The 12,952-nt window shown below is 42.5% G+C and overlaps 1 protein-coding gene across 1 annotated transcript in view; it reads left to right on the forward strand.

The window, feature by feature from the left end:
* The first annotated feature begins 202 nt into the window (after positions 1-202).
* Eml6 (echinoderm microtubule associated protein like 6) overlaps positions 203-12,952 on the forward strand; it is a 256,723-nt gene continuing 243,973 nt past the window's right edge. The window contains exon 1 of the mRNA XM_013017915.1: positions 203-399. Within this exon, the coding sequence (XP_012873369.1) occupies positions 203-399 (197 nt within the window). The remainder of the gene's footprint in view (positions 400-12,952) is intronic.

Consider the following 12,952-nt stretch of genomic DNA (forward strand, 5'->3'; position numbering starts at 1 on the left):
TCTCCGGCGGCGGCAGATGATGGTGGCGGCCGGCGCGCTGGGCTGTGCCTGTGCGTCGCCGCGGAAATCTGCGCCCGGCGCTGCACGCTGAGCCCTTGCAGGTCCGCAGCAGCCCGAACCTCGGCGAGGACCGACCCGGTGCGCCGGGGGCCACGGACCTGCACGCCCAAGGAGACCGGGGGGCAAGTGGGGTCGGCTTATCATGGCGGATCGGACAGCTCCCAGCTGCCAGCTGCGGCTGGAGTGGGTGTACGGGTACCGGGGTCACCAGTGCCGCAACAACCTGTACTACACAGCCGGCAAGGAGGTGGTCTACTTCGTGGCTGGGGTCGGGGTGGTGTACAACACCCGCGAGCACAGCCAGAAATTCTTCTTGGGACACAACGACGACATTATCAGGTAAGGGGGTGGAGAGGCCGGGGCGGGGGGGGGGTCAGGGGGGTGGAGAATGGAAGGGTGGGGAGAAAGAAAAACAAATGACCAGTTGGGCTCTTGGAGGGTCAGATCCGGGCGCCCCGTGGAATAAAGGATTCTTCTCAGGAGCCGCATGGAATTACAGAGGAGCCGCTGGTTCTAGGGCTAGGGCCCAAATGGGGTGGGGGGGGCAGTGGTGGCAGGTGGGGAGGGAGAGGTTTCTCATTACTCCTGCTTTTTGTTGTTCATTCCTGCTACAAGTGGAAGGACGGACGGGGTAACTGTCTCCTTCCTCCCTCCCTTACTAGGTGAATGGTTAGGACCAATAGCTGGACTGGGTGGCATCCTTGAGGGGCTCCTCAGCAAACAAGAGGAGTCTAAAGAAATCCCAAAGAAAATTTTGCCACAGGCAATTTGTAATCTTTATCTCAGACACTTCGGACCTCCCTGCACTGGGCGGGGAGTTTGTTCTCTGATGTTTTCACCCAGCAGTGTGTTAACGCTCACACACGAACTACCTGGATCTCTCACCACATCACTGAGGTTATAAAGACTGGCAGCTGCTGGACCACAGAATCCTCCCCACAGAATGCTCAGTATTTGGTAGCGGAAGGTGCAGGACCGGTTGATTGAAGAACTCCACTGGGTGAATAGCTGTGTTAAGGGCGCTGGTGGTTAAATTGAAGGGGGTGGGGTATTTTATGCTATCCCCTTAGCTTCTCTGACCAAACAAGGTCTGGTCCAGATGCTGGCTGTTCCCAGGGAATCCCTTTTTGCCTCCGGCAGTTCAAGGAAATGTCCATGATAGGAACCTCCACTCACAGAAAATGACTTGCAGAGGATGGGCTTCAGCTGACAGAGATCATATTTGTGGGTTTCATTGACAGAGAACATCTTCTATCTCATTTTCAGAATATTACCGCTTTTGTTCTAAGTTTGCCTTTTACAATGAAAGAAGTGATGGAGGTGGTGTAATGTCTTATGGTCCTAATTTCTCAGTGGGGAGAGTAATGAATGAGACAGTTTTCCCTTACTAATATGCTTGTATTCCTGAGCTTTGTTTTTTGAGATGGAAAGTTGAACAGTTGTTATAGAAGGTAAAAACCTAATATTTGAAAACACAGAAAAATATTAACACCTTCCATTTTAGCAGATGAAGAACTGAAGTACCAGGAGCTCTCATGTCCTCAAGATTTGGTGGGACTGACATGTAAAAACTTTCTTCATGTCCCCAAAGATAATAAACTAGCTTTTCCATCTCTCCCTGATATGGTAATGGTGTGACTGGGACATCCTTCCTTAGTTCCAGCCTGCAGATTTTGGTTCTCTAATTGCTAGGCTGATTATTAGAGTCACAGGTGCAAATGATTAACAGTGACTCATGAAAAGGTTGGATGTTTAAAAATTTAAACCCATTATGTTTTTGCTCTGTCTGTCTTAGTGCAGGGCTTTCCACTACAACATCAAAATAAGATGTCCTTTGGGGGAAAGGGGAGAGTGGCAATTAAACAGAAAATTCCCTGGGGTTAGATAATATTAATGTTCATTGAACTACTTTGAAGATTTGAACTCTTAATCCTAGTTCTTTCTTTAATAGAGGAAAAAATCAAATGCACAGTTGAAACGGAAGGGGGGAGAAGGGTGGCGTTGCAGTATGACAGCTGGGTTAGTGGGGCTAGGATTCGATCTGGCTTGGGTGCTTAAGAAACTCAAATGGGAAGAAAAGGTGAATGAACTTATTTGTATAACTGGATTTGTAGAGAGCTTTAATTGATGAAAAGGAAAAAAGTTTACCTTCTGTTTATTAAGATGATGATGTCTACGCTGAATACTGACATCATATAGCACATCTGTTTTCAGAGAGAGGTCTTTACTGCTAAATTCTTCATGATGTTTGAGTCTTAAGTCTGTACAGGTGTGCTGAGCTCTCTAACATTTGTGTCTTTGCCAAAAGGAATAAAATGAAGCCTAGTGGGTTAAAACCCACAAACTACAGACCTTTATGTAATTAAGATCCATAAAATTGGAATGCTTATGCTGGTTTTTTTTTTTTTTTGCATTTTCTTACATATGTGAATATCTTTACCTGATCAAGGCCTTACACAAGCCACAGCACACATTCATGCGTTTCAACTCCTTTATGTGAATGGTAGACATAATGTAGGTAGACCCTAGTATTCTACCATTTTTCTACTGAATAAATTGAAGTTCGTCATTAAGAGGAGGATAATAAGCTGTTTTAATGCGAAATATTTTGGATTTTTTTGAATTGTACATGAATATGAAATTTTTTTGCTCTTGATTGTATCAAATGAGAGCACAAGTAATTGTCCACTTCATTTTAAATACCTGTTCATATGCATGTATTTTCTACCACTTTTGTGTATGTGTAGCTTTGTCTAGAATATTAGGTAGAAAGTAGCTCAACCAACATTGCTAACACACTCCATTTTGTGAAATGTGTGCCCTCTGAGATCACGAAGAACCTTCATAATGATGTAGGATTTGGCAGAGCTCATTAGAGCTCAGCATATGTCCTCTTGCTTTGACAGGCTGTGCATTTAAGTCAGATTTTTAGAAATGATGGTACATGAGGCATAATGTGATTTATTGGATATGGAGGCTTAATTTTATTCTCTTGAATGATTGCTTTTCAATGCAGATAACAGATTAGAGAATGATGCCATATTTTAGCCCCGATAAGGGCTAAAACGTGACGAGACAAATACCTACAGCATTGCTTGCTATTGGGTCAACAGTAGGACTCAAATTAGGGATTGAAGGGAAGGACAGTACTAGGGCGGGATGTGGCTTCTGCTTCAGTGAACAGAACATGATATACAAGGGGCATTAATGAAAGAAAAGTCATGATAAATTCACTCTCTGCCCCTTCTGTTTTCACAGTGACTCCTGCTGAGATATTTGATCTTGTCACTCTGGATCTCAATATTGCTTCTGGATAGTTCTCACCTCTGGATACTTCTCATCTCTTGGTAGTTCCCACTTCTGGATAGTTCCTACCTCCGGATAGTTTGTCTTTCTGTTTCATTCTCCCGTATTTCAGCTCGGTATTGCAAGGGATTCCATTATCGGCAGTGCTATTTTAGGGGAAAGGATACTGACTTCAACATCACCAGTGTGTGGGTCTGAGCCCCACTTTTCCATTTACTGGAGGCTTTCACTGACTGGTGTTACCTCTCAGAGCTTTGTGTGTTTGTGAAATGGAGTGACAACATTTAAAACTGCAGAGTTGTTAGAAATAATGTCTGTGAAAGGTTTAGAGTGGGGCGGTCATACTTTGGCTGGTGCTCAATAAGTGTTCTTCATTATAGCAGCAGTACTATGTAAGTAAAAACATACAAACCACAACTGAAACAGTTCCTCCTTGTTCACAAGCAGAGTTCAGCTTTCTCAGTTTTACATTTCTCTTACATTTTTTTTTTTTGGGTCCAGTGTGGGGCCTGAACTCTGGGCCTGGGCACTGTCCCTCAGCTCTTCAGCTCAAGGCTAGCGCTCTACTACTTGAGCCACAGTGCCACTTGGCTTTTTTCTTTTTGCTTATGTGGTGCTGAGGAATCGAACCCAGGGCCTCAGGCATGCAAGGCAAGCGCTCTACCACTGAGCCACCTTCCCAGCCCCACTTCTCTTGCATTTTATCCTTAATTCACTTAAAAAAATCATGAGCTGTTTTCTTCCAACTTGCCATATAATACAATTATTCTGTTCTTCCCTTAGCTTTTTCCTCTTTTCTCTTCTGCGTCTGTCCACTCTGTCTATAAGTTAAGTGGCTGAGCAAACAAAATGATTTCTTACTAATATATAGAGTTTGTAGGTATCTACTTTATAGTTCGTTGTGAAGATTACATACAAGGTGCCTATGTGATTCAAATATAGGTGCCCACCACAGGGGGTCTGTATCTGCATCCTGCAGGGCACCATCTGCTTCAGTCTCACCTCTGCTGTGGGACTTTCTGCCATGTCAGAGAAAGGATGCCCAGCACCCCTCATGTCCTACATCTTTTATGACCAATGCTGCTCAGCTACTGTGAATTTGATGCCCTTCTTTCATTCTGAATATTTTCCTCTACAAGTGGATATGAGCTCCATGATAGTAAGAATGAGCTAAATGTATGCACAGATTGATCTTCTCCATTCTTTCATCTACCCTGTGAGGGAGGAGGTAGTGCCGCTGACTCCTGTACTAGTGAAGCAGCAGGCATGGAGGTTAAGGGTCTTGCCCTTGGTCACTATCAAGCTGATTGTAGAATGGGAATGTGAATCCAGATGAGTCTGATTCCAAGGCCTGAGGCTACTACCTCACTGCTTTTTGGTCTTTTGTCTTGGATGTGATGGTTCCTACCAAAGTGTGACTAGCTACAGCTCAATGAGTTTATCCTCATTTTGACTTTATCTAGTAGTCTATAAATCTTGTGCTTTATTCAAGAGTACTTGAAACAGATTGCTAGAACTCAGTCTAGAAATGGAATCACGTTCAAGTTCACTTTAAGAACATCATGGAATCATGTTCAAGTTCACTTTAAGAACATCACCAATGTTGAAGCAATGACCTGAAATGATCTACTAGAGATGTTTAATTAAAAAATGTTTTTAAAGTCTAAATTGTGACATGCTAAAATAATCTAGTGCTGAAAATACAACTGAACTTGTTGGCTTTGAAGAGAGCTGTATGACTGCTGTGGTTGGGCCTAGGATGAGAAGTAAGCAGATACATATGAAGGCATCAAGATGTGATTTTTATATTTTTATATTTATATCAAGATGTGATATTTATATTCATCCTGTGACCTGTTTGGATGAGAGAAACATGGCGATAGGTAAAGAATTAAATTCTGAGCTGGAGATGTACATCTGTAGTAGAGTACTTGTTTAGTGTGTGTACAAGACCCTGAGTTCAATCTCCAGTACCACAAAAAAAAAAAAAAGCCTATGTGGCTACTCAGGCAAGAACATGAACAAGAGTATGAAAGAAACTTTTCTGTTTTTTCTTTTGTTTTTCTTTTATTTTTTGGTCGGTGGTTGGGCTTAAACTCTGGGCCTGGGTGCTGTCCCTCAGCTCTTCAGCTCAAAGCTAGTGCTCTGCCACTTGAGCCATAGCCCCACTTCTGGTTTTCTGGTGGTTAATTGGAGATAAAAGTCTCATAGACTTCCTGTCTGGGCTTTGAATTGCAATCCTCAGATCTCAGCCTCCTGAGTAGCTAGGATTACAGGCATGAGCCACTCACTGGCACCCAACTTGTTTTGTTTTTAAAGGCTAGTCTTGTTATATAGCTCATGCTTTTTTAAAAAAATTTCAGTACATGGATTTGAACTTAGACTTGCTAGGCTGGTGTGATACCATTGAGCAGTATCTCCAGCTCTCCCAGGATTCCCTTAAACTAATATCCTTCTGCCTCAGCCTCCTGGTGGGTGGGATTATAGGCATATACTACCATATCTGGATTCAAAAGCTCTTGATGAAAGCATGTGGTCTGTTCATAAGTGGTTTTATAATTGTTATTAGTGAGTTATTAGTGTATTTGGTGATTTTTCTTAATATTCTCTAAGGGGTGTGTGTGTGTGTGTGTGTGTGTGTGCGTGCGTGTGTGCGCATGCCAGTCCTGGGGCTTGAATTTAGCGTCTGGGATCTGTCCCTGAACTTTTGTGGCCAAGGGTAGCCCTCTACCAATTGAGCCACGGCTCCTTGTCCAGCTTTTTGATAGTTAATTGGCGATAATTAGATTGATAATTGGAGGATAGATCATTTGATAGATTAAAAAGAGGATCTTAGAACTAAGATTCTCGGATCTCAGCCGCCTGAGTAGCTAGGATTACAGACATTAGCCACTGGCGTCTGGTTTATTTTGTAAGTTTTATCCTTCCTCATTGGTTTATTAACTAGGAACTCATATATGAAATGTGTAGGTACAGGAGGTACAGCAGGTGCCATGACAGCTCTTCCTCCTTTGAAGTTTGCATTCTGGGGGGAGGCCAACAGCACATGAAGGAAACAAAGCGGATATGGATGGTGACACATGCAAGAAGGGAGTAGTCACAAGTTCTAGACTGGGTCATGTCTTGAAACAACCTGTGGTAAGGTTTCCAGAGTACTTGTTTAGGAAAATGCATTAAGCTGCCATCTGAGGGGTGAGAAGGGGTAGACAGGTGCAGACGTGATGATGGAGGAGACAGCATGTGCAGAGACATCGGGGTGGGAAAAATCCTTAGTGTGCCCAGAATTCTGGTATAGATAACCAGAGATACCAAGGTCATCATGGTTCTCATCCAGGTCACTGATCCCTCATGGGCTTTGCTACCATCTGCCCTAGATTTACTCCATTCAGTGACTGTCATGAGTATACTTTTTCTTCTCACATCATGGATCTCAATTTTTAATTCAGAAGCATAGCCGTGTTTTTGTTTGAAAACTATGGCTAACATTTACTGGCTTAGTGTTTGAAGACATTGCCCCGAACTATTCTGTGCTATGAGGGATCACATCTGTCTCACCCACATCAATGGCCAGTGAGAGACTGGGAAGCAAAAAGCTGCCCAGTGGGGCATCTCCAAGCAGGGTGGTCCTCAGGCCTCCCCTTTATCCAAGGACATGTATCTGAACATCTCTTTAATAACCGTGCAGTGATGCTTTTGCCACAAAGGAAGGGTGACTCACTGTTCCACTCTGACAGAGGCCAGAACTATGTGGATAGCTTCCTTTATCCCATGAACCACATGCCTTCAGCAGCCATACTACTCTTGTAGAGTTTTGACTTGGCCACACATATGTATTGCTCTTAAATGTAGTTAACATTTTGAGAGAATTGACACATTGAATTGAAACCCCTTTGTATAACTATTTAAAGGTAAATTAAAAACACCTAAGTAAAAATGCCAAAAAAAGTTTTTAGAGTAAACAGTTTCTTTCTAAAACATCATGGTTCACAAAGGTACCTGGCTACCTGCTGAAGCCCAGCTTCTGTATCAGTAGGTCTGGAGTGCGGCCCGGCATTCTGTAGGGACCAGCTCTTGGGCGACACTGCTGCTGCTGCTCCTCAGATCATGTTTCTAGCAGCAGTGTTTTAAGAACTTCACTATTTCAGAGCTCCAGAGACAAGCTCCAGAAAACAGACTTTTAATCATGTATGAATATATTTATGATATATATGTTCATTGCATTTTTGATTGATAGTCTATTAATTTGAAACTTTGCTCACTGCTCCTTTTTCTTTTATTCTTTTTTTTTTTTTTTTGGTCAGTCGTGGGGCTTGAACTCTGGGCCTGGGCGCTGTTACTCAGCTCTTCAGCTCAAGGCAAGCGCTCTACCACTTGAGTCACAGCGCCACTTCTGGTTTTCTGGTGATTAATTGGAGATAAGAGTCTCACAGGTTTTCCTGCCCAGACTGGCTTTGAAACATCATCCTCAGATCTCTGCCTCCTGAGTAGCTAGGATTACAGGCGAGAGCCCATTATATATACATATATATATATACATACACATACATACATATATATATATCTCCCAAAACCAACAGGCACTGGCAAGAAGTGGGCATATGTTTTCCAGTCTTTTGGGTGTATAGTTAGGAGTAGAATTGCTAGGTCCTATCTTTTGAAGCACTGTCAATCTATTTTCCAAAGCATGCTATTCTGTACTGCCATCAGCAGTGTATGAGAGTTCGTTTTTCCACACCTTTGCCAAGACTTCTTACTGTTCTTTTGATCATATCCTACTGGGTATGGAAAGATTTTGCATTTTCCTAATGGTTAATGATTTTCATCATGTTGCCATAAACACTGCCATTTGTACATCTACATCATCTTTGGAGAAATGCCTATTTAAATTCTTTTCCTTTTCCTATTTTTTTTTTTTGGTTGGTCATGGGATTTGAACTCAAGGCCTGGGCACTGTCTTTGAACTTTTTCACTCAAGGCTAGTTAGTGCTCTACCACTTTGAGCCATAGCACCACTTCTGGTTTTCTCTTGATTTAACTAGAAATAAGAATCTAACAGTTGGGCGCTGGTGGCTCAAGCCTGTAATCCTAACTACTCAGGAGGCTGAGATCTGAGGATTGTAATTCAAAGCCAGCCCCGGTAGGAAAGTCCATGAGACTCTTATCTCCAACTAACCACCAGAAAACTGGAAGTGGCCCTGTAGCTCAATGGTAGAGAGTTAGCTTTGAGCTGAAGAGCTGAGGGACAGCGCCCAGGCCCAGAGTTCAAGCCCCACAACCAAAAAAAAAATTCTGACAGTTTCCTACCTGGGCTGGCATCAAACTGTGAGCCTCAGATCTCAGCCTCTTGAGTATCTAGGATTACAGGTGTTAGCCACCAGTACCCAGCCTCCTTTCCATTTTTGAATTGGCTTTTTAAAAATATTGTGAGTTCTAAGAGTTCTTTATATAATCTGAATGTAGGTATTTTCCCCTTTAACTATACAAAATAATGGACTTCATTATGACTTTTTTTCTTTCATCCTGGGGCTCCGACTCAGGCCACGGTCCCTGAGCTTTTTCACTCACGGTAAGTGCTCTACCGCTTGAGCCACAGCGCCACTTCTGGTTTTCTGATAGTTAATTGGAGATGAGAGTCTTACCGACTTTCCTGCCCAGGCTGGCTTTGAACCATGACCCCTAGGTCTCAGTTGGGATTACAGGCCTGAGCTGCCAGTGCCTGACTCATTATGACTTCTTATATATGCATAAATGTGGGTTTTTAATTGCTAATTTTTTCAATTTTTTTTTCTCTCCAGTGAGTTCTCTTCCTATGATGAAGCAGGAAAGGTTTTTTAAAAAAATTAATGGTACTGAGGAGTGAATTCAGGGATTAACACTTATTTGGCAGGTACTCTACCACTTGAGCCATGCTAGTCCCTTTTCATACTGGTTATTTTCAAAGTAGGGCCTCACATAATGCCTGGGCTGGCCTTGGCTGTTATCCTCTCTCTGTGCTTCGCTGTGTGGCTGGGGATAAATGGCCAGCCATTGTGCTGCCCTCATAGTGGCGATGCCAGGCATGCAGCACCATGCTTAGCCATTGGTTGAAAGTCTTTTGAACTTCCTTTTGCTTGGACTAGCCTTGAATGTTGACCCTAATTTCCACTTTTCAAGTAGCTGGAACTACATGCTTCAGCCACCAGTCTGATGAAAGTGTTTACTTGGATGGTGCTCAGTTTATGTATTTTCCTTTGGTTCCTTGTATTTTTGATGTCATATCTAAGAAACCATCACCTTATCCCAAATTATAAAGATTCATTCCTGTGTTTTTTTCTAACTTTTTGAATTTGTTTCAATTCTTACATTTAGTTAGATAATTCCTTTTGAGTTAGAATTAATGTTTTATGGGATGTGAGATAGGGGATCCAACTTTATTCTTCCTTCCTTCCTTCCTTCCTTCCTTTCTTTCTTTGGAGGTATGGGGGCTTGAGCTCAGGGCTTTATGCTTGCTAGGCAGTTGTTCTACCATATTTTTCATGCCTCCAGACCTTTTAGTTGGGGCCAGCTTGGACCCTTCTATTTAAACCCCCACCATAGCTGGGATGATAGGCACATACTGTCACACCCAGCTTTTTCTGTTGAGATGAGGCCACATAAATTTTTTTGTCCAGACAATCCTCAAGCTGAGATTCTCCTGACCTCCACCTCTGTTGCTAGCATAACAGGCAAAAGGCTATCACATCTATCTCTATCTTTCATCTTGTTCATGTTTTTTTTTTTTCTCCTCCATGAAATTACATTGGATGACCAAGTCATTGAATTCTGCTAGCAGGGGTACTAGTCTTTCCAAAGATGATGGATATTTGGAGGCCCAGAAATAGAAACAACCATAAAAAAAATTAACCTAGAAATAACCTAAACATCAGAAGTTTTGGTTGTGGTTTGTATTTGTAAGAATGCCATTAGATCTTCTGAAGTACTTACAGATTTTTGTATATTTGTAGAGTAGAGCCATTTAAACTTTAGGGAGTCGATCACTGTAGTCTTTATATTTGGTTTATTTAATCCCTCAAATTATTGATTTTTGAAAATGAATTTATAGATTTCTGTCCTGTTGTGAGTCTGGGCCTGTTAAGTCAATAGAGGGGTGATGGTATGGAAAACAGAGGGAGGGGACTCTTATCTTATCGTACTTCCCTCAAAGGGAGGCAGGTATATGGACGGATTCAGTGTAGAAGCTGAATGATTCTGGGATTTACCATCAGCATGGAAGAGGGAGATCAGGGCTATTCTGTTTTCACTTAATTGACATTTAACAATGTCACCAAGACATTATTTTGGGTTCATTGTGAATTGATTTTTTAGAAGTATGAGTTAAACAAGATTTATAAGAAAAAGGATGTCTTCTAAGTAAGGGTTTTTTGTGTTTTTTGTTTTTGTTTTTGTCAGTCATGGGGCTTGAACTCTGGGCCTGAGTGCTGTCCTGAGCTCTTCAGCTCAAGGCAAGTGCTCTACCACTTGAGTCACAGCACCACTTCTGGTTTTCTGGTGGCTTACTGGAGATAAGAGTCTCATGGACTGTCTGGGCTGGCTTTGAACCTCAATCCTCAGCTCTCAGCCTCCTGAGTAGCTAGGATTACAGGCATGAGACATTGATGCCCAGCCCTTAAGTAAGGGATCTTCAGTTGCAAGAAACCAAAACTTTTTCAAAGAAGCCCATTAAAGCAGGAATTACAAGGTGACATGGACATGTTTTGACCTCAGTTACAGGGAGTGTGGCTGTCTCTGAGGCACTGCACAGATGCCAGGCAGCTGGATTTTCTTACTTCTTTCTCTTACAAGTGTCCCCAAGCTTCATAAGGATTCAATCTCTGTTCTCTGAACAGAATATGCTTTTTTCCCCCCCTGCTCCAGGCTGGCTGCTTAGTGATTCATTTTGCATGGCTGTTTCCCTCTTTAATCTGTCTCAGCATTCATGACTAGTTTGGAACTATAAAACCAATGGAATCAATCTTTTGAGTCTTAATTCCAAAATCCCAGGAAAGAGAATAAAATTGATTTAGCATGCTCAAGATGTTCACCCAGTCCAATCACCTGTAGCCCGGAGGAGGGAACCATGTTTCAAAGGACTTCCCTTTTAAGGAAAATCATCTGAGAGGAGGGAATATTGGACTGAGGAGGAATGAACAGCAGCTCAGGAAGAGGAAGGGGGAAAAGTTTTCTTGATTCATAGAAAAGGGGAGGACAGATGAGGAATACTGAGTTGAGGACAAAAAGTAGGGAAAGGGATATAAATAGAGCTGAAATTCAAAATATATTTTATGTGCCATGGAATCTTCAGAAGATTCCTGTGCCATGGCCTCAGAAGAGGCCATGTTAGGGTGGCTCTAGGGAGTGCTGGCTCATCTCTGTACATGCCTTTTTGGCTGCCTGAAATGACACGTCATTTCTCTACTGGTATAGTCTTTTCCTTCTTCCAACCTCAAAGTAAGTATCATCTCTCCCTGAAGCCTTAGGACCTGGCAGTTCCTATTTTAGGCCCCCTGTTTTTGTAAGAGCTGCTCTCAGCTTCCTCCTTCTCTTCCTCCTCCTCTTCCTCCTTCCTTTTGTGACAGTTCTGGGGCTTGAATTCAGGACTTGGGTGCTGTCCCTAAACTTTTGTGCTCAAGGCTAGCACTCTATTTCTAGCTTTTTGGTAGTTACTTGGAGATAAGTGTTTCATTGACTTTCCTGCCCAGGCTGGCTTCACACTTCAAGTGATCCTCAGATCTCAGCCTCCTGAATAGCTAGAATTACAGGTACGAGACACTAGTGCCTGGTTTTCAGCCTCCTCTTCCTCCTCCTCCTCCTCCTCCTCTTCCTCCTCTTCCTCCTCCTCCTCTTCCTCCTCTTCCTCCTCCTCCTCCTCCTCCTCCTCCATTTCTTCTTCCTCTCTTCTTCTTCCTCTTCCTTCTTACAGATGGCAATAATGACCAATTGTTCAGTGCTCTTAAATTGAACATCAAATTCCATTTGACTTCTTCCCTCTACTGCTTTATTTATAACCATTGAAGATATGGTATTTCTGTTGAAATGCCACCCTGGATCTCATAATGAATGAAATACTTGTTTTTTTCCCTGACAGAATCTCATCTCATAATGAATGAGTTAGGCTCTCACTAGGAGTTTAAGCTAGCCTCTTAACTTGAGATCTTCCTGCCTTTGCCCCTGAGTATTAGGATTACAGTTATGCACCACCAATCTTGACCGAGAACATTCCTCTCCAATGATTTGGCTTGAAATTATAAGGAAGATCTTGATTGTATCGTTTTGTTTTAAGAAATACACAATCTTTGAAGATAACTTTTGAAAAATATGGTGGAATGTTTTGAAGTGGGAAATGAAGCTCAGATGTATGCAGAGATCCTAAGGTAGCACCTCCTAGTTCTAAACAAAGTTAAGTCTTTACCCATCCAGAAGAGAATCATCCCCAAACACAAAAGTAGAGATTCAAGGGAAGAAGTCGGAGGTGTTCAAGAAAGTGACTTTTGAAGGATGAAGAGAAGTTTGGCAGGCAAGTAGAACTGGAACAGGAGAAGGAGGGAACAGCTTGTGCAAGGGTTGAGGT

Source organism: Dipodomys ordii, unplaced genomic scaffold (assembly GCF_000151885.1).
Source record: "Dipodomys ordii isolate 6190 unplaced genomic scaffold, Dord_2.0 Scaffold37, whole genome shotgun sequence".
In the NCBI taxonomy this organism is placed as follows: domain Eukaryota; kingdom Metazoa; phylum Chordata; class Mammalia; order Rodentia; family Heteromyidae; genus Dipodomys; species Dipodomys ordii.